The sequence below is a fragment of the Meleagris gallopavo genome, chromosome 2, assembly GCF_000146605.3.
Source record: "Meleagris gallopavo isolate NT-WF06-2002-E0010 breed Aviagen turkey brand Nicholas breeding stock chromosome 2, Turkey_5.1, whole genome shotgun sequence".
Classification (NCBI taxonomy): domain Eukaryota; kingdom Metazoa; phylum Chordata; class Aves; order Galliformes; family Phasianidae; genus Meleagris; species Meleagris gallopavo.
In genome coordinates, this window is record NC_015012.2 from 33,514,639 (window position 1) to 33,537,422 (window position 22,784).

A 22,784-nucleotide genomic window follows, 5' to 3' on the forward strand; every position below is an offset into this window, starting at 1 on the left:
TACTCCATAACCTACACATCACTTCAATGGAAAATCTCTATTTCAAACTCCTTTTGTACTTGCGATGGTGATGATGGTAATGGTAATGTACTTTTTGCTGATATTGAAACTGTCCTTTAAAAGTGATCACTTAGCTCACATTCTGTGCATTTTAAGCATTCGTAAATGTGCACTTGCTAAATAATTGTACTTACTAATGTTGTTACCTGTAATCTTGTATTTCATCTAATAAATTACTCCAACAAAATGATGAGATGGTACATATGCTCTGATTGCATGAAGGATGCTTTTAGTTTTAATTGTCCTTCAGTTGCATTTCCTTCTGTCAGAGAAGTGCTTAGGAAAATCTACATTTTCAAGCATATCATGAGCTGTAATAGACATTTTATTTTTCTGAAATCTATATCTTTTAAATTAAAACTTTACTGTTCATTTTGACATGGGTAACATTGCAGTTTCTCATCAGCATCATGCTTCTGAGCCAACTCTATTTTGAATCTATTGTCTAGTGTTACTCTCGTGTGCTTTGTGAGTAGAAACCGTAGGGTCTCTCACACTGCAGTGAATTAGGTGATTCTTGCTTCTGGTTCTCTGTTGTGATTTTGCTTTTGCTGTGGCTGACTGTGCACTACGAATAACCCTCAGTTATTCGTATTGAGGCTGGTATCAATTTTTGCCACCTTATTGCAAAGTACAGCATTAATATATCAACTAACAGCAGCTGGCTCACTTCCATGAACATGTCTGGGGAAGAACTGCTGTTTCACTAACTGTGAATCAACATTCCTGCCGTGTTCTTTGCAGGCACTTGTAATTACATGGCAAAAACTAAGTTCTGCATCGTTCTTAATTGTGATAATTGACCTACAAGTTGAATAGGGAATAACATACCTGTCTGTTTTGTTTCAAGCAATTATAATATAAATCATTTTTAAAATTAATTGAAATGTTGAGCATTAGTATATTCATTTTGTAAATGGAAAAAGATACGTAATGGATGAGCTTTGTTTTCCGGTGAACTCGTTACATTGTCTAAAGGGATCAGAGGTCAATAACTCACAGAACTGAAATCTGCTTTTCTTTAAAACTTGGTATGATGAACACAAGCCAGAATTATTCTGTTGGTGAGCAGCCATTACTCTGGAACTTTAGTTGTACTGATAAGCAAAAGATTGTCTTATATAGCAGATAAGTGATATTGCTAAAGATCCGTACATTCTGGTGGTTCTTAATTGAAATGAGTTCATTTAACACAAACGCTTCCTGTATTGTAGGTAACCCGTTCTGTGGGATGATGGTACTTGTTCAAGATAGTTTTCTATGCTGTTTGTTCAATGTTTATTGAAATAGAGTACAATATTCCATTTATATGAAAAATTTATGGTAGGAACTATTGGATCTCTTCTGAAAATGAGGGAATCAGACTGAGTCAAGATTAATGACTTGTTAGAATGTGAAGCCTCCAGGGTAATATAAAAGTGAATAGGTTATGATGTTCAAGAGAAGCTCTATTTGATTTTGAATTAGAGTCTAAATGTACAACTTACACAGCCAGGAATGAAACCCAGAGCTAGCTTTGTTTCACAAAATTTTTCTGCTCAGATATTTAGTATGATTAATAAAAGATACAGCAACAAAGACATTGATATATTTTACTTGTGGACCATGACAATTCCTCTTCACTGAGTGTGGGCCAGAAAACCAGAGTGTTGGACACCCATGCTTTTAAGTCTCCTTGAGTATACATTGTGCTAACTGTCTATTCCTGTTTTTCCGGGCATATTATTCTGGAAAGATTTTGATACATTTCTCAGCTCTTTTTCTCTTGGCACCCTATCAAGTTTTGCTATGAAATTTCTCTCTTTTTTATTCCTTTTTAATTATTTTTAGCAATTACTTGATTCTGTGCAAGTGAATCCCACTTGTACAGTTTGGCACAATACAGTCCCACTGAAACATTTTGTTTTTTTCCCCCTTCCATAGGTATATTCGCATCGTTGGAACCCACAACACAGTGAACAAAGTTTTCCATATTGTGGCATTTGAATGCATGTTTACCAACAAAACCTTTGCTCTGGAAAAGGGTCTGATAGGTAAGAAATGCAACTGCTTCCATTTTACATGAACTGTTGGGTACACTTGCCTCTTAAGACTGGCTATGATTTCACACTTGCTGTACTTCCCTTTCCACACAAATGTTTAGCTTGAGTCATATGATGCTGTATGTGTAGAATTAGTTGGCTAGTCCTTGTGGCTGCTTTGAAATTCCAGTGCTGTGGATCAATTAGTAATGCTGCAGGAACGTGAAAGTTCAAATTAAATTAACTGCTGCTGACAAAACCACTAATAATTAAGTCTCTCTGTGCTCCTAATCTGATTTTTCCTTCCATGTGATAGTGTGGTTGCTATTGCCTCCAGGTAGGTTTGCTTATACTTCCTAACTGGGATGCAGTAACCAGATCTATTTCTTGCAGGGAAGATGAATTTGGTCACTTACTGCCTCTTATGCAGCCTGCTTTCAGCTGCTAGAAGTGAACTCTGTTGATTTTTCCCCGAAGAGTCGTAGGCACATCTATCTATGGCAGAACATTATAGTGACTATACCATTATTCCCAGAACACCATGCTGATGGAGCTCTGTTACTTCTGGTCCTCAAAACAGATTATTTAATATTCATTAAATTACGACTGTGTAATAGTGCATTACTTAAGATAGAAGTCCCAGACAGTATATTAAACTAAAATAATTAGTTTTATAAATTTGTAGGAGTGATTTCTCCCATCTGTAGTTTTACTCAAATTCAGAATCCTTCTAGTTCATGTTTTTTTACCACCTATTACTGCTGTGTGTGGTACTGTATCACAAATTGTTGCTTATTCTGAAAAATCCTCAAGAGTTCAAAATTTTAATTTTTAAGCATTCACCTATGGTAGGTGGAAGAGAAAACAGTTCACAAAAAAGAATCAGAGGGAAGATTTTTAGTGAGGCATACTTTCAACTTTTTTCCTGAGGAAAACAATACTATCTAACTCTGAAAAACTGGGTCCCAATTCCTTCAGCCCTTTTGCCATGCATTCTGCAAAGGCATAGCATCATTAAACCTGATCTCATGAGATCTGCTGTGGAATTTTGTGATGTCTTTATAAAATTGTAGAATAAATAAATTGGTTGACACATCACATTTTGCTGATTTTTGCTTCTTACAGCATGGCTGATTGATAAAACACCTTTGAGCTAAGTTTCACATGTAGTGCTACTAGGTATGAATTTTTAAACAGCTTCATGCAAAATTAGAATTATTTTATCATTAATGCATTTATCTTTCTACATTTTAAGATTATCAATTGCATTTAGTTATAATGTAGGACACAAATATTATATTTACCTTTATTTTTTTGCATGTTAAATAATTTGAACATTGTTTTGTCTTAACAATATAGTGAATCTGTGTATGCTTGTGGTTATGTACTTGTACCAACTATCTGACACTCAGTGAGCTTTTTTGTGAGGGGAATTGTTCCATCTTTTTCAGTGTTGCATGTTGATGGGTTCCAAATTCAAGCCATGAATTTTAAAATTAATCTGAGAGATGGAGACTCTATTTGACCTTATTAAAACTTACTGGGTTATGACAGATGCTTTATTGCAGTTACGTATTTTGTGCTTTGAAGAATGATCAAATGTTACTTTCCATCCAATATCAGTTGTATATTATAAATGCTTATGTAAATCATAGAATGTAGGCTATGATTGTTACAGCCAAGTCAGTTTGTTGCTAGATTATCAATATGTCTGTATTCCATGATCAAATTTCCACAGTATTCTTGCCAACATATGCCATGTGCATATCACCTTGCCATTTCCTATTTCAATGCTTCATGACTTTTGTGCATCTGCCTATTAAATTGTGGAGATGTTTGTAAGTTGTCTTCTGCTTGTTTCCAGTTCTAACTGCTACCTTTACAGAAAAAGGATATATGGGCTCCGATCCCATATAAAAATGTTCCATGCCTCCTAGCACTACAGAGAACTTCTATCATTTTCACTTTTCTTTTTCACAACAGATCTTACTATCAGAGATAAAAATGTGCTGAGCCTTGCAAATGGTAATGCAGAGGCATACAAAGTCACTGAACAACGGAAATTCTATTCCTGGTTCAGAACAGGCCTAAAATGCAACTGGAAATGCAGTGTATGTGTAACAAAGTGCATTGTGACATTTGAAAGTGTGAATTAATGAGAAAATTGCTGACTAATGGCAGAGTGTCTTGCTACACATCTGGGAGTGTTAACAGTGAAGAGGAAATTGGAACCAAATAGAGGATGAAAAAGACAATATGCATGAATATATGGTAAACTAGATTCACTACTTACTAGGTAAAAGTCACTGAGCTCTGAGCAGCTAGCGATGTAGAGTTTATAAGGATAGCTGTTAACTTACACCCTTCTCTTGAACCAGTGCAGAATTACAAATTTGACATTCAGCAAAATTACACGGAATGATGCATATGCTGTTTAGAATCTATTAGTTATCAAAAGGTGCTGGTGAAATCTATGCTGTGGTTATAGTTCTCTTCATCCTGGGCTATCAAGTTTTGAAACCATCTCCTGATAGTTGTTAAAATTCGGAAGGGTCATTTCTTGGTAGTGATATGAAAAACCTACTTCAATCTTAAGAGAAGTTCTGTAGCACATCACGACATACTTCTTGCATTTTTGTATTAGAAAACATGTAGTGGGACTTGGACTTTCCAACCCCTTTAGGTAGGAAGAAATAACAAGATGTTTGCATGAATGGACTCTAGACTCATGGAGCCTCTAGGTATACTGATTACATACCTTAGCATGTGAGAGATCACAGCAGATACCGTAAGGATATTGTAATGGTCCTTGCATACATTCTTTGCTCTAGAATCTTCTAAGTAGATCCACTGCTTCCATCCAAACCCATTTTTGGTCACTATAAATAGGGTTTCGGCTACATGCTAATAAGTATCCAGTGGTGAACTGTGGAACTATGCAGTCTTTCAGGGTGGATAAATCAGTTGTTGTACCTGTACGTCATTTGATATAATTTACAATAAGTAAATAGAGGTCCATAGAGCTTTTTATATTGAAATGATGGTAGTCAATGCAATTCTTAGAAAATTAAAGCAGTAAGAATTCACAGAGCAGCTAATTAAAAGAGGAAATATGTGGATCAACTTATGACTGCAAATAAGGCAACAGTGGTTGAATATATGCAGATTTTATGGTGAGAAAGGGACAGATGGGAAGATCTTGGAACCACTTGTGGACAGGCCAGTTCTGAATTGGTGCAGGGACACTGGCTGTTCCATCAGAAATTATGTCTGTTTCCTCTTTAGAAATACTCTCAACAGCTTTGATCCAGCAAAATGACCTTATATCCATTTAGTGCTTGGTTTTACATACCTGTAATGGTTACTATTAAGGCAACATGTTGTCTGACTCACTATATCAAGCAGACTGTCGCAGTTCCATAAAAAATTTTGTGTAACTACCAATAGAATAGTTGGCAAAGGTGTGTCTTAATGCTCTACTGTGATTCATAATGCTGTAATTTCTATTTTTCCCGTGACTGGATAGGTTGAAGTGAATTGAAAGCAGTTGGGAAAGCTCCAAGAAATGTATGAAAATGCAATAATCAGAATAGGTCGCTTCTAAGTTTCATTGAACATAGAAACTTCACTCTTAACCCTTAAAAAAGTGGTATTGCATCAAGTTATTGTTTATGTAGTATGGGATTAAATGTGTCTGTTCTGACCTAATTTAATACCGTAACTGCTCTTTCTATAAACTGTTTAATTAAGAAAAGGAAATGTTACTCATTCCTTGAAAGTCATATGGTCATATTTCTGAAAGCCTTTGTGACCCTAACTTCTATCGAACAACACTGAAGATACTATTCAAGGACTTCCTCATTTCAAATCTCATTCCAGAACATAAGACCACAGAGGTTTTTATTTAGGGATCCTATCGATTTAGAAGTAATTACTGAATTTTCATTAAACCTATTCAACTTGATCAGAAAGCTGTATATAAAAATAGGGTAACTTATCAGACATATTATTACTGATACATAGTATTGATTTAATGGCTGTCACTGTAAAGTGAAGATTAGAAGACTGGTAAACATAAAATAAAAATGAAGTGTCATGATAATAGCAGTTTTATGTTGCTGTGTTTTTAGATACTAAGATTTCATTGCAAATGATTAACTTGACATGTTACATTTAAAAGTTTGTATGCAAGATGATTTAGACAGTTTTAGTACACAATACTGGATGTGGTACTGATACCACCCATTGACAATTGACTAACAGTTTTGAGGTAAAAGTAGCAGGAAATGCTTCTTCGAGCATCATCTTGCTGCTTTAGTGTTGGTATACACTTTGTTGTCTTGTTAAATGAAGTAAGTGACAGAAATTAATTCAATCATATGAAATTATTCCCTAATGCAGATGTTAGAGCATATTATCTCTAAATGCATATGCACATTAGCAGTTTTGCGTATTGGATTCACACTAGATTGACTTAACTGTTTTGTTTAACAGGGGTGCAAATTTTTTAAAATCTCAAAGGCGTTTGTTTTTAATGAATGTGAGCTGCTGAATTTTGAGTGGTCTTTAGTCATTAATATTTAATCTGAAATCCAAAACAAATTAAAGTTTTTACAAACAGGAGGCATAGTCCTCTGAATGCAGATGCAGTACCCAGTGTGATGTGATGCTTGGTAATGGCTTCTAACCTACCCAATGGCAAGAGGCTACAGTAATGGGTAAGGGGCTTCTTATATGTATATTTCCCCTAAATGTATAGGAAATTATTCCTTTTATCTTCAGCAAAGGGAGAAAAATGATGATTTCTTTTGTAGTCCAATGGTTAAAGAACCTTTAATCAGTGCTCCCTGCTGAGGTGCAATTAAGGATTGTGTAGCACAGAGGTTTGCCTAGCCCACCGTCCTACTTTGAGCTTGGTTAAGGTCATAGGCAGTGCAACGTGGAAGGCTTTTACATGAAATTGTGTTTATCTGTGATCTGTCTCAGTCTACCAGACTGTTTTTAAACTGGTGCATTACATATGAAAGAGGGAACAATGAATAATGACCAAAGAGCAAGAGATAGATATAAAACACTGGAATGTCCTTGTTCACCCTCTGGGGAATGCTGTTCAATACGTATGAATCATTGTGAACATCTACTTATGCACTACTCAGTGCCTTAAGAGTACTTGTAAAGGAAAAAATGAAGAAAAAATCATTCATCTTTTGTTCACTGACAGTCATTAAAAAAGAAAAGCAAACAAAAAACAACAACAAAAAGTCACATTTAAATGTATAACAGACAGAAAGCAGCTGTATTGGTTTCTAGTATGTGGTTCAGCATTCATTCTGCTGACTCGCTTCAAGGAAGCCACAAGAGGTGCTGTTTTCATGTCTAGTTTAATGTTAACTACACACAGAGGTATTTCATTTTGTATCTTCTTTTTTTAAAGGTTAGTGTTCTTTCAAAGCCGTGCAAGTTTCCCCAGCATTGTAAGTCATCTCTTCTGCAACCATAGCCCTAGGAAATTATTAAAATTTTAAGACCATCTAAATACTGCAAGAATTTTCCTCTTACAACAGAAAAGGACAGTCATGTGGTCAGTTTAGTAGCTGCTACCCAATCTTCGATAAAGATCTGCTCGTATGGTTCCAGTTTTTTTGTTTGTGGTTTTTTTTGGGGGGGGATCAGAAAATCACAAGCCTCAGCACCTGAAAAATCAGTCTTCTATGTAATTATTTTAATCCAAACTGACAATTGCACATTGAAAAACATTATTAGTGGGATTTTCTTTTAAAATCTGTCAAAATTGTAATTCTTTTTTTCTTCCAAGCCGTAGACATGACTGTTAAAGTCTTCACATTCTGATGTAATGCCTGTAGTATGCATTACTGTGTATCTTTCAGCAATTGCAGTATCTATGGCATAGATTGGTGTATACAGTTTAGTAGAACAGCACTGTATAAATCAGATTGTTTCTCAGATATTTTGGAAGCATTTCTACCTTGAGAACAGATTATAAAAGCATCCGAGTTTTTTAACATAATATTACTATAATTAAATATACTGCCAAGCAGTTCATTGCTCCATACTGCAGCTTAAGACCAAGGAACAAAGTAAGTTTTAATAACTGTTTTGATGCTGCCATACTGTAACTTCAATCACCTCCTGTTGTTTGCTTACAGAATGTGTATGCTTTGCTAGCAAACATCTTTTCCATTCCCTAAAAGCAAATTCAATTTGTGAGAGTATAAACAGTGGGGGGAAAAAAAATCCATATTTGTAATCTCTTCTTTTGTTTTCTTTAACAAAGTTGGTTACTGTAATAGCTGGATGCTTGATGAATTAAAAAAAAAAGAAAATAGAAACAAGACTGTTGTTTTTTGGCAGTACATGCTTGTAAACAAGTGACCCAAATTTGAACAGAAATTCTAATGAGAGAAAGGAAGAAAACCAGAAGAATTGAAAATACAGCACAGATCAGAGTCCCCACCAGATGGTGTTTTTAATAAATGTATCAAGCCAATATAAAAGAAGATAATAAACATTCAAAATAGGGAGTGGCAGACTCCCCTAGAGAAAAGTAGCAGTATGACACCTTCTGCATGCTGCAATTAGTTAGAATCACATTCTAATTAACCGTTGTAGAAAAAGAGACACTAGATGTACACTAATACAATTTCTGTATGGCTATTAAGAAGTTAGGATAATCAGGGTAACATCTTCTGAGTCTGTGGATAAGTACAGAAATATAAATGTGAAAAGGAGCAGGGTGAAGCTTAGAGGGCACTCAGGTAAAATATTTTATGAACTGAGTTGTATTGTGTTCAATTAATGACTTATGTAGCTCATAGAGTGTCTGGAATATTCCACAGAGTGTTGGCATGAAAATTCATTTTGACATTTTATCTTGTACATGTTTTCTTAACCTAGTAGCTTCTGTTTCCTACAAAAAGCAGGACTGTATAGAAGATGCCTTAATGCCTATGTAAAATGGGTACTCAAAAAGTTCTCTTACTGCCAGGGAAGAGGGGAAGAAAAGAAAACCAAGGCAAATTCCGTTTTGATGCCTGTGGACATAGTTTGCATTGTTTTCTTTGCTTTATTCAGATAATTTCTAGTGAAGTACACCTCATGTCTGCTTCTTTCTTCCCCATAGGAATCTGAGAATTTCTGAATGTCTCTGTTTAATAATACCAAATCAAGACATTTCTAGAATATGAATGCACTGGTTTTACTAGTTTTTGATGAGCATACAGTGATGTTATCAAGTTTGATAGTGCACTAGATTTGGGGAAAACTGTTGGTTTTTTGCTACCTTGAATTATTATTTGGCTTGTAATGAACTAATGAGCTTGCAAATTTTTCCCCATTTAAGATTCTGTTCCCAGCACCACTTGCACACTTAAAACAGAATCATGTGATCACAGTATGGTTTGGGTTGGAAAGGACCTTAAGGATCATCTTGTTCCAACTCCCTATGGTGGGCAGGAGCACCTTCCACCAGATTGCCCAAAGCCCCATCCGACCTGGCTTTGAACGTCTCCAGGGAGGGAGCATTTCCAACTTCTATGGGCAACCTGTTACTCTCACAGTAAAGAATTTCTTCCAAACATCTAAGCGAAATCTGCCCTCCTTCATTTGAAAGCCACTTGTCCTATCATTACATACCCTTATAAAAAGCCCTTCTCCATCTTCTCTGTGTGCCCCTTTTAAGTACTGGAATCCTAGCTCCTCAGAGAAAATTAGCTTTTTTTGGCTACTGGAGACTTTAAAATTTGTTCTGAGATTTCGTATAGCAGTATTTCAGCTATTTTCAGATGATATAGCAGTTTTAATATATATTTTAGAGAAAATCACTGTCTGTTATTAAGTTTTCACTCTGAAGTGGATTTAACATGTTGCACAAATCCATTTTCATCTATACTATACATTACTTGTTTCCCTATGTGAAAATTCAAATAATCTTGGATTTTGGTTGTCAGTGTTTCAAATTTTTTTGTACATTTCATCTTTTGAAATTTGTTCTTTTTCTGATTTTCTGGTTTGTTTGACAGGAGATTTTGGAAATTCTGTTGAATTGATCATTGTCCTTCGTATGATTGTAATAATTTTATGTTATTTTTTCCACTCTTGTTTATTATGTTACCACACATATATTGGTCATTCTTCATCTGAAGCTGACAGTCTTAGCTTTTTTTTTTTTCCAAAGAATATTTATTATCATTTAGCTAAAACGGTGTTTTCAGTGTTATTTATCACATACAAAGAATAAACAGATAACCTTTATTTTTGCATGTTCAGAAGACATAATTTGAAACCTTGTTAATCTGAATTTTCTTCTAGAGAGTTTAAAAAGAAAAAAGAATGAGACATAGATGTCTCATATGAATAGGGCATCTTAAATAGCTTTTGTATGTCCAGTCATCATCTTAATGATGAGATTCAAAAAGCTTGGGAGTCTCTCTCAATTACGGACAGAGTTCTGTATGGGTTTAAATGTAAACAAAGCTAATTAGATAATTAGGTGAATATGTAATTCAAAAAATAAATGTTGAAGCACTTGCATAACAGAGCTTCATAGTTTATATTAAACAATAATTAATGTTTCCTTGTGTTGATCATACTTTGATAGTTCGGTTTTTGGGGTTTTTTTTCCAGTTTTTTTGCCAGGAATGAATATCATTACTGTCTGAACTGTTTTCTGACTGTATCACTGTGTGTATCTTCCTCGTGTTTTAATTTGCAGTTCCTGCTGAAAACGTTGCAACAATTGCAGATTGTGCCAGTGTGATTGAGGGTGTCAGTAGAAGTCGCAATGCCTTGTTGAATGGAGACACAAAAAACTATGATTGGGATTCCGGGTACACGTGCCATCAGCTTGGGAGTGGAGCTATTGTAGTACAACTAGCACAGCCCTACATGATTGGATCTATACGGTAAGACGGTTTATTTTTCTCTAAATTAAAGGCAACAGTGAGACTTTTGCTGAATACAGTTATTTTCTATAGAATAAAGGATGTTTGGAAATTATGGTAGTGAGGTATCTAGTTTAGTAATTGTCCTTTGACATTTTTATTTCAGTATAATGGTTATGTTAAAAATTAAATACATGAATTGTGTGTCAAGATACAGCAGTTCAATTCCAGAAAATACTATATTTCAAAGGCATAATAATAGTAATAGTCAAAATGTAAGATTAAAGATGTATATTTATAGTAGAATAGAAATTCAATTGCAGCCTCACTTGTGATCACAGTATGAGCAGTTCTTCACATGCATCTCATTGTGAAAATGGAAACATGTCTTGAGGAGAGCCATCATATCAGAGTCAGCTAGGTTTCCTTTTCACTATACAATTATTACAAGCTCTTAACTTGAATATGAAGTATATAGTAAGGGCACAGTAAATTGAATATTGCTTTACAGTGTTGGATTAATTATGTTATTTAGATCTGGATTGAAATACATTGGTCTGTTCTCACAGTGGGTATGTTTGCAGATACGACAAACCAGCTTTGGGTAATGTAAAAGCTTTTTGCACTTCTTCAGTTTTCCTTTGTGCTTTGGAAATAGATTGGAGAGCAGGATTGTAAACAGGTGAAGAAGAAAATAGTCTTTCCAACTTCAGATTCAGAATGTAAATGATTTTCTTTAACAAAATCAGGCATTCAAAACCTTGTCTTGATGTCTGTTTGTTCTTTGTAAATTTAGAGTGTGTTGTCAGGAACTTAATTTAGTTCTCTGTGATAATGAAAAAAAAAGAAAGCTTTCTGAAGCTGAAGTGAATGTAGAAACTGCAGGTTAGGTCCTTGTTAGCAGCAGAGGCCCAAGATAGGTATATATTGCTAGGATCTGTGCCATCTGCCTATCAGTTGTCTCTTTGGACTAGTTGATTAGTGAGTGAGATGTGACATTTCATAATTGCCAGTTTTTGTTTTCCAGCAATGGAAAAAAGGAAGTCTAAAACTGTTTAGGCTGAAGGAGATAATCAGTAGGGAGGTGTAAGAAAATGCCTGAGACTGTGGTTAGTTTTCTTGGATCCTCTTCTCTGTCTACTCACTGTACATTTGTATTCTGAAAAAGCAGACTTTCTAACTGAGTTCAGAAGAAAAAAAAAAACAACATTCCAGTATTCCTGAATCATGAAAATAAATGGTTCCTTTCTTCCAAAGCTATGACTTTTGTTTTCAGCTTGTAGCACTGCTGTGATGATTATAAACATGAAAGTTTTAAGTCAGAAATCCAGACTCTATCCATTACAAATGTACTATTTGTCTGTTTCCTTGCTACACGAGTTATACATACTGTGAGTCCAGCACTGTTCTCACCATGTGCAACAAGCTGAATAAGAAGTATAGTTGGCAGCTTTCCACAGCGAATATTTTATGCTTTTGAGTTTGATGTTTTTATTGTTAAATTAAGTATTGCATCGCAAGTAGAAAACTAAAAAGATACAGTACTCGGATATCTTAAAAGAGGTAATTGAAAATGTAATTACAAATTTTCATGCCACTTTGAGCTTAAATTTTAAGTAGCAGCAGAGACTTGCACATGTGAAGGAATAAGAGAAGAATATATTAACTAAAATGTATTGTTTTCATTTCATTGTCCCTCTGTCTCCCAGCCTTAGAATTTTCTGCTATCTTTAAATTGGTGAATCATACTGTCACTTCAAGTTAGTGCAATAGTTGGGCTTTCCTGTATTAAATGTAATGCTAGCATTTATTCTTCTTGAGCAGGAGTTTTGGGTTTTTTTCTTTGTTTTGGTAAATTTGTTTTGTTTTGTTTTTTCTTTTGTTTTTAATCAAACTTAATATTTAATGATGTATTAGATGAACTAGATTTTTTTTGGTTGTCAGGAAATAACTGCACAATTGGAAAGTATATAAAGTGAAATAATAACCACTTTTTTTAGATATTTTTAAGTGAATAGGCATTTAATTGTTTATGTGCTATAGTAAATATATAAGGTCAGTCTCTTTTTTTTTTTTTTTATGGTTTTTCCTGCATATACGATACAAGCAAGATGACAGCTTTCCTTAAAAAATGACAATAAATAAGCATCATCATCATCAGGATCTGTGAGACAAGATGACCTGCCTTGCCTGGAGAGAGAGAGATGTTAGCACTATGTCATCCTTTCATTTTCATGTTCTGCCTAGAAAAAACAAGTGTGTTAAGCTAATGTCTGTGTCAGATGATAGGCAGATGAGAGAAGGATGCCCCTTTGAATGGAGAAGGGCGGTTTTACTACATAGCAGCTGCTTCTTTGGCATGAGTCTGTAACGTCTTCTACTCTGCAATGTGGAAGACAGTGACAAAGCTCTCTAACACTGGGAAATCTATGGCTGGAACAAACGTCAAGTAACATACAGACACAAAGCAGAAAGTCTTACTATTTCATCTTAATGCAAATGGAGGAGTTATTTTATTTTTTTTAAGCAGGTCTTCCAGACCTGATTAAATTGTATTAATTGCCTATTTTCCTATTATGATTACTTGAAAAATTCCTCGATCTCATTCTTCCACTAGGATAACATTTCCAGGAGCACTTTCTTTAGGCTAGCCACACTACAGAATGTCATGAATTGTTCTTCCCCCAGAAACTGAGTCATTGGGTTTAGATTCTAAAGGAAGAATTAGAAATTAAAGTCTGCATCCTTTACACTTGGAGACATCAGCATGCCATTAAATATGTTTGTGTCAGAGATACTAAATATATAAAACTTTTTTTCTTTAAAAAAAAAAAAAAAACAAACAACTAAAAGGGTAGTAGATGCTTTTAGTTTCTAGAAATCAGAATTCCACTGAAGAGAGCCTCAAAGTCAAAATGTGTTACTATGGCAACTAAACTCTGAGTGTTGAGAAAAGCAGGGCTATTGGTGCTCAAATATGCATTAGAAATGTACAGAGAGCTGAATGATTCTTGAGTATATGTTATCTGCATGTTTTCTGCAAGATCTGTCAGTTTATTTTAGTATCTTTGAATCATTCATGTTGGAATGGACTTGAGAAAGTGATCTTGTCCAGCCTCTTCATCAAAATAGCATTACCAGGAAAGAACTAAGACCATCTTATTCAAGGCTTTATGTAGACAGGTCTTGAAAACCTTCAAGAAAAGAGATCCACAACTTTTCTGGGTAGCTTATTCCAATATTTAATTTTCCACACCTCACATTTTTTCTCTTTAATGTGGTTCCTGTTTTCTCATGGCTTTAGACCATCTGGAACTTCTGCTTCAATTTATGAACATTGTCTTATATTTCTCCCATTCTGCACCTGAGAAAAGAGCCCTATTCATTCTTTTTGATAACCTGCTCTCAGGTATTGAAAACTGCTGTAGAGTTTCTCCACCATCTCAAGCTCTCTTAGGCTGAGCAAGATATTTTCCTCGGTCTCTCTGTGCACCTGCTCCAACTTCTAGAGTGTCTTGGGGATCCTTTGCTAGATTTGCTTAAATTTATCAGTGTTGTATTGGGATACAAATTTGGATACAATATACCAGTAGGGGATCTAATGAGTGTCAAAAAAGAGAGAATAATCTCTGTCCCTTTTTCTGCTGATTCAGTTCCTGTTGATGCAACTCAGTATGCTGCTGGTGGCCTTAATTGCTTAGAAGGCACATTGGCAACTAATCTTTAGTCTTCTGTTCACTGTGGCTCCCATGTCCTTTTTAACACAGCCAGTTAGACTGTAGCAATTACTACTGTAGTGATTTAGTCTATATTCATATAGGTTCTTGCTTTTGACCTGGAATTTCATAGGGTTAATTTTTTTGCACGTGTCTCTAGTCATCCCAGAAGCTAGCAGTCAGTCCTGAAAGACAGCTGCACCCTGATAAAGATTTTTAACAGGTTAGGTCACTGAATGAACTCTGGTGGAAATTTTGTAACCAGACTCCAGGAGGATATTGAACTGTTAACCTCTGGCATAGAGCTAAACCATCCACCCAGTTGTCACAGGTTTTGTAGTTTAAACATCCCAGCTGGGATACAGGGATGCCATGGGAGACCGTGTTGAAACCTTGTTAATACTAAATGTGTTTTTAGATATTTTTATATGAATTTGCAGTTCTCATCTTCCACATCAAAGTTTACTTAGAAATTCTGAACAAAGTTAATAATAGTCATAGAATTATAGAATCACCAAGGTTGGAAAAGACCCCTGAGATCATCCAGTCTAACTATCCACTTACTACCAGTAAACTGTGTCCCTCAGTATGACATATAAACGTACACCTCCAGGGTAGTGACTCAACCACCTCCCTGTGCAGCCCATTCCAGTGCCTGATCACTCTTTCAGGGAAGAAATTTTTCCTAATGTCCAACCTGAATCTTCCCTGTCACAACTTGAGGCCATTCCTTCTAGTCCTAACAGTAGTTACCCAGAAGAGGCCAACCCCCACCTCGCCACAACCTCCTTTCAGGAAGTTATAGAGAGCAATAAGGTCTCCCCTGAGCCTCCTTCAGACTGAACAATCCCAGTTCCCTCAGCTGCTCCTCTTAAGACTTGTGCTCCAGACCCCTCACAGCTTCATTGCCTTCTCTGGACACACTCCAGTGCCTCAGTGTCTTTCTTGCAGGGAGGGGCCCAAAACTGAATGCAGTACCTGAGTTGCAGCCTCACCAGTGCTGAATACATCATCTCCCTGCTCCTGCTGGCAACGTTATATCTGATACAGGGCAGGATACTATTAGCCTTCTTGGCCACCTGGGCACATCAACACACCCATGGCCATTTCTTCCACACAGTCCCAGCCACTCTGCCCCAAGCCTGCAGTGTTGCTCGGGGTGGTTGTGGCCAAAGTGCAGCACCCAGCACTTGTTCTCGTTGAACTTTATCCCAGCTATCCAACTTGTCCAGATCCATCTGTGGGGCCTTTCTACCCCTAGGCAGATCAACACTTCCTCCCAGTTGGTTTCATCTGGAAACTTAGTTAGGATGTACTCAATCCTTTCATCCAGGTCATCAGTAAAGATATTGTATAGGAAAGACCCCAAGTGGTTCCCCTGGGGAACATCACTCGTAACTGCTCACCAGCTGGATTTCACTCCATTCACCACTACTTTCTGGGCCTGGCCCTGCAGCCAGTTCTTTACCCAGCAAAGAGTGTACCGGCCCAAGCCAATAACTGCCAGCTTCTCTAGGATAATACTGTGAAAGAGAGTGTCAAAGGCTCTGCATAGTCTAAGAAGATTACATCAGCAGCCTTTCCCTCACCTCCCAGATGGGTCATTCAGTCATAGATGGAGATGAGGTTGATCAAGAACACCTGCCATTTGTGAACCCATGCTGACTGGGCCTGATCCCCCGGTTGTCCCCCACATGCCGTGTGATCTTCCTCAAAGTGATCTGCTCAATAACCTTTCCTGGTACCTTGGTCAGGCTGACAGGCCTGTAGTTCCCTGGATCCTATTTATGACCCTTTAGTCGGTGGTCAGTAGAAAATTCTGCTAGAAAAGAACTGGAAAAGATTTTGTTTAAAAGTAATTATAAATAAATAAAGTCTTTAGATTATAGAAATTTAAAAAATACATTTATGACTTCATATAATGACTGTATTATTCTTCTGTACTACAGCTCATGAGATACTTGAAACAGTCAACAGAGAAAATACATACTTCTGCTGTTTTTTTCTGTATCGTTGTCTGTCTGGACAGAAAATAACCTCACTGTTTTTCCTCTCTGAAAAGGCACTTATCAATGACAGAAAAAATTATTAAATGTAACTAGATGCAGAAAGGCAGCAATTGGCATGTTTAACATAACAGACATGATATAATTCCCTTTTATTTAGCTTTTAAATGGCTAAAACCTTTATATTGAAATGGCTGCCATATCACAATAGCTTTAACTCCCCTATGCTTATCTTGTACAGAAATCTAATGTTATTACACTGCAATTTTGGCTGATAGCTTTATATTTTTTCTATGAATTTCCAAAATAGAATGAAGAACAGGGCTTGCTATAATAGCATGTAGCAGAGAGAGACAGAATTCTTCTGTACCGTAGTGGCTTTCAGATTAAAGAAAATACAGATGTATTGCATCTCTGCAAAAGTAGATTAAACATTTATCCCTGTTTAATCTCTTTGGATACTTTATTATTAATATGCATACTTTATGGTTAACTCTTATTTTTCATATTCAGATTAATTTTTAAGTTAATAAGTGGTACCAGGAAGCTTTAATGTGTTTTTGTTTGCATATATCATCATTCTGTACACCTTTTACACTTTCTAATATTCAATACCACTTTGTCCTTACGGAGTTTTTCTTTTTTTACTGCTCATTTTCTGTTCTTGCCTGAACTGAGCGTGAGATCATGACTCAGAATAAACGATCGCATTAAGCACGTGGAAAATGTGCAGAGTTTGACTTATTTGAAGTATCCCGGGGAAAAAAAAAAAAAAAGAGTAACTTTCTGCTGCAGAAAATATAAGGAGATTGTAGGCAACCAGAGTCAAAAATGTGATTATAATTTTATAAAAAATACTCATTCCGTGAGCTTGCTTTTCTTTTTCCCCATTTTTGAACAAATGTCATTACCTCATGTTTTAGTTTTCTACTGTCTTTTGGATTTCTGAAAGCATGCAAGTTGTTTACGAGCATAATGCTATGAAATATGTATGCTGTATTTGACAAATACTGACTCTATAGTATTTAGGAAGTGAATGTCATCCTGTAAGTTTCACCACTATTGTTTGGTATTCTTCTATCACCTTTTGTTTAAATAGTTATATAGCAACCTGAACTAAACAATGACAATCTTTTGGGGGATTCTGATAGTAAAAAGCAAGTAGAGACAACGCAGAGTACTCATACAAGCACAGAACAATCAATCACATGGGAACACATGGCATTCAAGGAAGTACTGCTGAGAAAGTATGGCAGCCTCTTTTGATGTAGCAGTCAGTTTCCCATACATATAACATGAAATTTTATTTATATTTGAAAACTGTCATTGTGTAAAATGAGGCATCTTCAGCATGTGATGGAAAAAATAGTATCACATTAAATGCTTACAGATTTACACTTAAATGTCCAAGGAAGTGGCATATTAGCTATATGTTTAAACTCATGATCTTCCAGAGAATGATCTGGATAAAGCTTTGTACAGCTTTTCCTTCTTCATCTTGAGGGCACAGGTTACCAACAAGAGCTAGTGTAGCTTTTTATTTTAATACAGAGACTTCTAGGGTCACAGGGAATTGTAAGTTCTGACATTTTCATGGAAGTGAATTAATATCTATAATAGCAAAACACAGTTTCTCTACAAAAGTTTATCCTGGTGCCTGGGATGCGTTTGAAAAATTATTGTACCTGGCATAAAAAGTGATCCTTGTGCCCAGTGTGCACTGGTGAATATTCATTTTATCAAACTGAAACTTCTTTTCTGCTTATCCAGAAAGGCATTTCATGCAGAATAAATTTGAACTAGTCTCTGTGGTAAAGTCTTCTTCCTGCCTCTTTCTTACAAAAGATACTGCAGAAAGGTGAATTAAGAATTTTTTTTTTTTCTTTCACAAGTCCCAAAGAAAGAAAAAGCTACATTAAGCAGTCATGCTGAGTTATTTTGGAAAGATTCTTTCACTTTTCTTTCACTGTTTGTTTGTTTTGTAATAATCCCAAGCCATATGCTTTTTCAAGCTTTTTAACTTGGGCTAAGTTTTGGGAGAGAGCAATTGTACACATTCTTAAAAGGAGTACATGTTTCTTAAAAGGAGTACATGTTATACATATTTCCAGTTAGCCTTTTACTCTGAAGCCAAGCCAGTTTTGATTACGATATTGTTAATTGTAATTACATCCACTAGCATGCTTCTGATACTCAAACCCTTTGAAAACCTCGATCAAAGAAACAGGACTGAGCTTCCATGATGAAAAGGATCCTATTGAAAACCATAATTAGCTACATTTTAGCAATCATTTAAAAGAAAACAGATTTATGTATGTTTTTTCTTTTCTGTCTTTCTAACATTCGGAAGACTTCATCTAAACATAGATCTTCAATCAATTCAGCATCTACTATTAGTAGTTAACAGATCAAAGATTTTAACTCATAAATTTTTTGTTTGTTTGTTTTTTAAAACAGAGAGTGTGCTTCATTCAGTCTCAGTATTTGGACACCTTCTAGCTGTAGAAAAGCAGGATGGGGAAGATCTGATGAGGCCCCAGGAGTAGGATTTTGTTTCTTTTGTTTTTTAGTTTAGTCTTAAATGTTGCTGTGGGCAACTATTTTTATTTTTCTGTTAGCTCTGAATTTTTCATTTGCAGAGTATTCAAATGTACAAAAAGGCTTCTGTTAAGTGTTTTGTTTCAGCTTCCTAAAGCTACTTTTGATGTCTCATTTTTTTTGATAATACTAATGAGCTGGGCTTAGCTGAGGGCATTGAGGGAGTTCGTTTAAAATCTGCCTGTCCTGTAGACCCAGTTCCACTTTGAATGCTAGGATTCTAAAATGGAAAATAAAGAACTAAACCAGATTGCTCTAAACAGAAGGAAATAGCACCGTTTTTAAGGCAACAATACAGTCACACATGTCCTTAATAAGCCAGTTCTGAAGAGTCCAGCTACTGCTTTGGACAACATTTCTCTGTAAGAGAAAGGATTCTGTGTTCAGCAAATGGTGAGGTCATTTTCCCCCTCTAGCTGTCTTGTTTTTCAATGTTAGAAGTGAGCAATAGTGTTTGCAGTTAATGTTTCTTCCAGCAGAAGTAGCAGCTAAAAGCAAGAAAGATTTTCTCAACAAGAAGTGAATTCATAATATAAAACTTGAACACTCTTCTGAAATATGATTAAAGAGAGTCAGCTTGAAACTTTGCCTGGGAAAATCTGCAGAGTGGCACAAGTTGCTTTTCTTTTCAAACATCTCAGCTATTTTCATTACTGGATCCTTGTCTATTACACTTTGAAAAGTGTGGATCTGCAGTAGCTATTCCACTCAGCTAAAGAATGAACCCAGATTGGCTGCTTTACCTGGCTTTCACAGTTCTCTGTGTGTGGCTGTAGTTACTCTGATTTAAGTCATCAGTGCAGTTGTAGCCATTTTGGATGGTTAGCTGCTCTTTGTTTATTTGTCTACAGCAAGTTCATTGACTAACTAGCAATTTCCAGGGTAAATAAAATCCAACAATTTGCTGCTCTAGGAATTGTTAGCTGGCACAGAAGACAGAACCTGAGGATCAAGAGATAAAAACAACTGGTAATTGCCAGTATGTTGCAGTATAGTATATATTCTCCATATAAGTATTGTTAGGGTTTAGAGAACAAGGGTTTTAATAACAACAAAATCAGCAAAGCATAGGTTTACATAGTAGACATAATGTGGACTGTGCATTTCAGAATATTGGAATTTCAAAATTTTGGGTAGTTTGAAGAGCATTATTATCATCATGCTGATTTTGCATCTAGTCATCTCTAACTGAAACAGAAAGAAGATACCAGCCTGTCAATCTCAAGTCAGTGCGTGGCAAAATTATGGAGAAGCTTATTCTGGAAGTTATTGAAAAACACATAAAAGATGATTCAGTCATTGGTCACAGACAGCATAGGTTCATAAGGGGAAAGTCCTGTTTAATGAACTTAATTTCCTTTTATGGCAGGGTTACCCAAACTTCACAAGGGAATAATTGATATAATCTTTTTGGATTTCAGCAAAGCTTTCGATAACTGTTTCTTATAGTATCCTTCTGAACAAAGTATCTAGTGTACATTTAAACAAATACATTACTTGATGGGTGAGCAATTGGCCGACAGGTCCAGCTCATAGGACAAAAGTAAATGGGGTTTCATCAGGATGGTGACCAGTCACTTGTGGGTTTCTGCAGGGCTCCATTTTAGAGACAGTTCTCTTTAATATTTTCATCGATGACTTGGATACAAGACTTGAAGGTATGGTGTTGCCTTCCTCAAGTGTAGAGAGGCATTTCAGAGAGATGTTAGTAAACTGGGGGGCTTGGCAATCACCAACAGCATGAAATCTAACTTCAGTCCAAGAAGTTACAGATTCTGCACCTGGGGCTGGGCAATCTTGGATGTGCTTACGAACTTGGGAATGAGAGGCTGAAAAGGATCTGGGGATTCTGTTGGTTGCAAGTTGAACATGAGTCAGCAGTGTGCCCTGGCAGCCCCAGTGGCCAGCCGTACCCTGGGGTGCCCAGGCCCAGCACTGCCACCAGGTAAGGGGAGGGGTTGTCCCTCTCTGTTCTGTACTTTATGGCCTCACCTCCAGCACTGGGTGCAGGTTTCTGTGCCATGATGTAAGAAGGACATAAACCTGTTAGAGAGCATCCAAGGGAGGGCTGTGAAGATGGTGAAAGTTCTGGGAAGCTACGGAGTATGAGGAGCGGCTGAGGTGCTTGGTTTGTTCAGGCCAGAGCTGAGGAGGCTGAGGGGAGGCCTCACGGCAGTTGCAGCTCCTCACAAGGGGAGCAGAAGGGCAGCACTGAGTTCTGCTCTCTGGTGACAGCAACAGGACCTAAGGGAACAGCATGGAGCTGTGTCAGGGAGGGTCAGGTTGGGCGTTAGGAAAAAGTTCTTCACCAGAGGGTGATTGGGCCCTTGAACAAGCTGCCCAGGTCAGTGGTTGTGGTCCCAAGCTTTGGAGTTCAAGGAGTGTTTAGACAACACTTTCAGACATTGGGTTTGAATGTTGGGTGGTGCAGCTGAAGCCAGGAGTTGGACTCTGTGATCTTTGTGAATCTTTTCCAACTTGGGATATTCTGTGATCTGTTACAAGAGAGAGAATTCCCAAGTAAGGGTAAGGAGTAGAGAGGATACAACACTTGTCATATGTGTTTTTTGAAAATGATATGCTTAGGTTAGATCACATTCCTGATGCTTTTGATCTTCCTGTGTGAGATAAGGATGGAACTTGAAGGCTGTTGGCTATAACATTTAGAGCACTTCCGAAGAGACACACACTTGTGAGGATGCATATGGAATGGATCCTTTGAGACCTCTTTCTTTCTCCTTTTTCCTTAGCAATTTTCTCAAGAATTCCGTGCCTCCTTCCCTATACTATGATAAATTAGAACTGAGAGTTTCCATTTTTCTTACTTGCCTTTTTTTAAAAAAAACATTCTTGAATATTTACAGGGAAAAAAAAAAAGAAAAAGAAAAATCCAGTTAAGAAGACAGTGTAATCCTCCTGGTCAGCAGTATCTTTTTATCTTTCCATTTTAAATGACCTTTGAAAAAAGATCTTTGACTAAGGTTTAAATGAGGCAATGCCACTTGCCAAATAGATTCGTTCATTTACTGACTTTCAAATACATTAGAAGTAATTGGGTGAATGTCATAGAATAGTGTTAGTAAGATGGTTATTGTAAGTCAGTTACTGGCCTTAGGATAATGAATATAGAGATAACATTGAGATGACAATAACAGTAAAGACCTTCCTGAGCACTGGGGACACATTCCAGAAGAAACAGTTAAATATAAAAAGGATTAAGAGGCAGAAGTAGAGGACTAGGAAACATAAGTAAGCATCTTGGTTTGGCATTTGTTTTACTTATCACTCAACTGCTTCTTCATACTTAGGTTACTGCTTTGGGACTGTGATGATCGAAGCTACAGCTACTACATAGAGGTTTCAACAAATCAGCAGCAATGGACCATGGTGGCTGATCGCACAAAAATTTCCTGCAAGTGAGTTTAATTTTTTCCCATGTATTTGCACAAAGCAGAACTGAAAAATGGTTTTCCTTTTTTCTTT

The 22,784-nt window shown here is 36.4% G+C and overlaps 1 protein-coding gene across 1 annotated transcript in view; it reads left to right on the forward strand.

The window, feature by feature from the left end:
* BTBD9 (BTB domain containing 9) overlaps positions 1 to 22,743 on the forward strand; it is an 86,075-nt gene extending 63,332 nt beyond the window's left edge. Inside the window, exons 7-9 of the mRNA XM_010706917.2 lie at positions 1,984 to 2,093; positions 10,813 to 11,002; positions 22,610 to 22,743. Of these exons, the coding sequence (XP_010705219.1) occupies positions 1,984 to 2,093; positions 10,813 to 11,002; positions 22,610 to 22,721 (412 nt within the window). The 3' untranslated portion in view covers positions 22,722 to 22,743. The remainder of the gene's footprint in view (positions 1 to 1,983; positions 2,094 to 10,812; positions 11,003 to 22,609) is intronic.
* Positions 22,744 to 22,784: the final 41 nt, after the last annotated feature.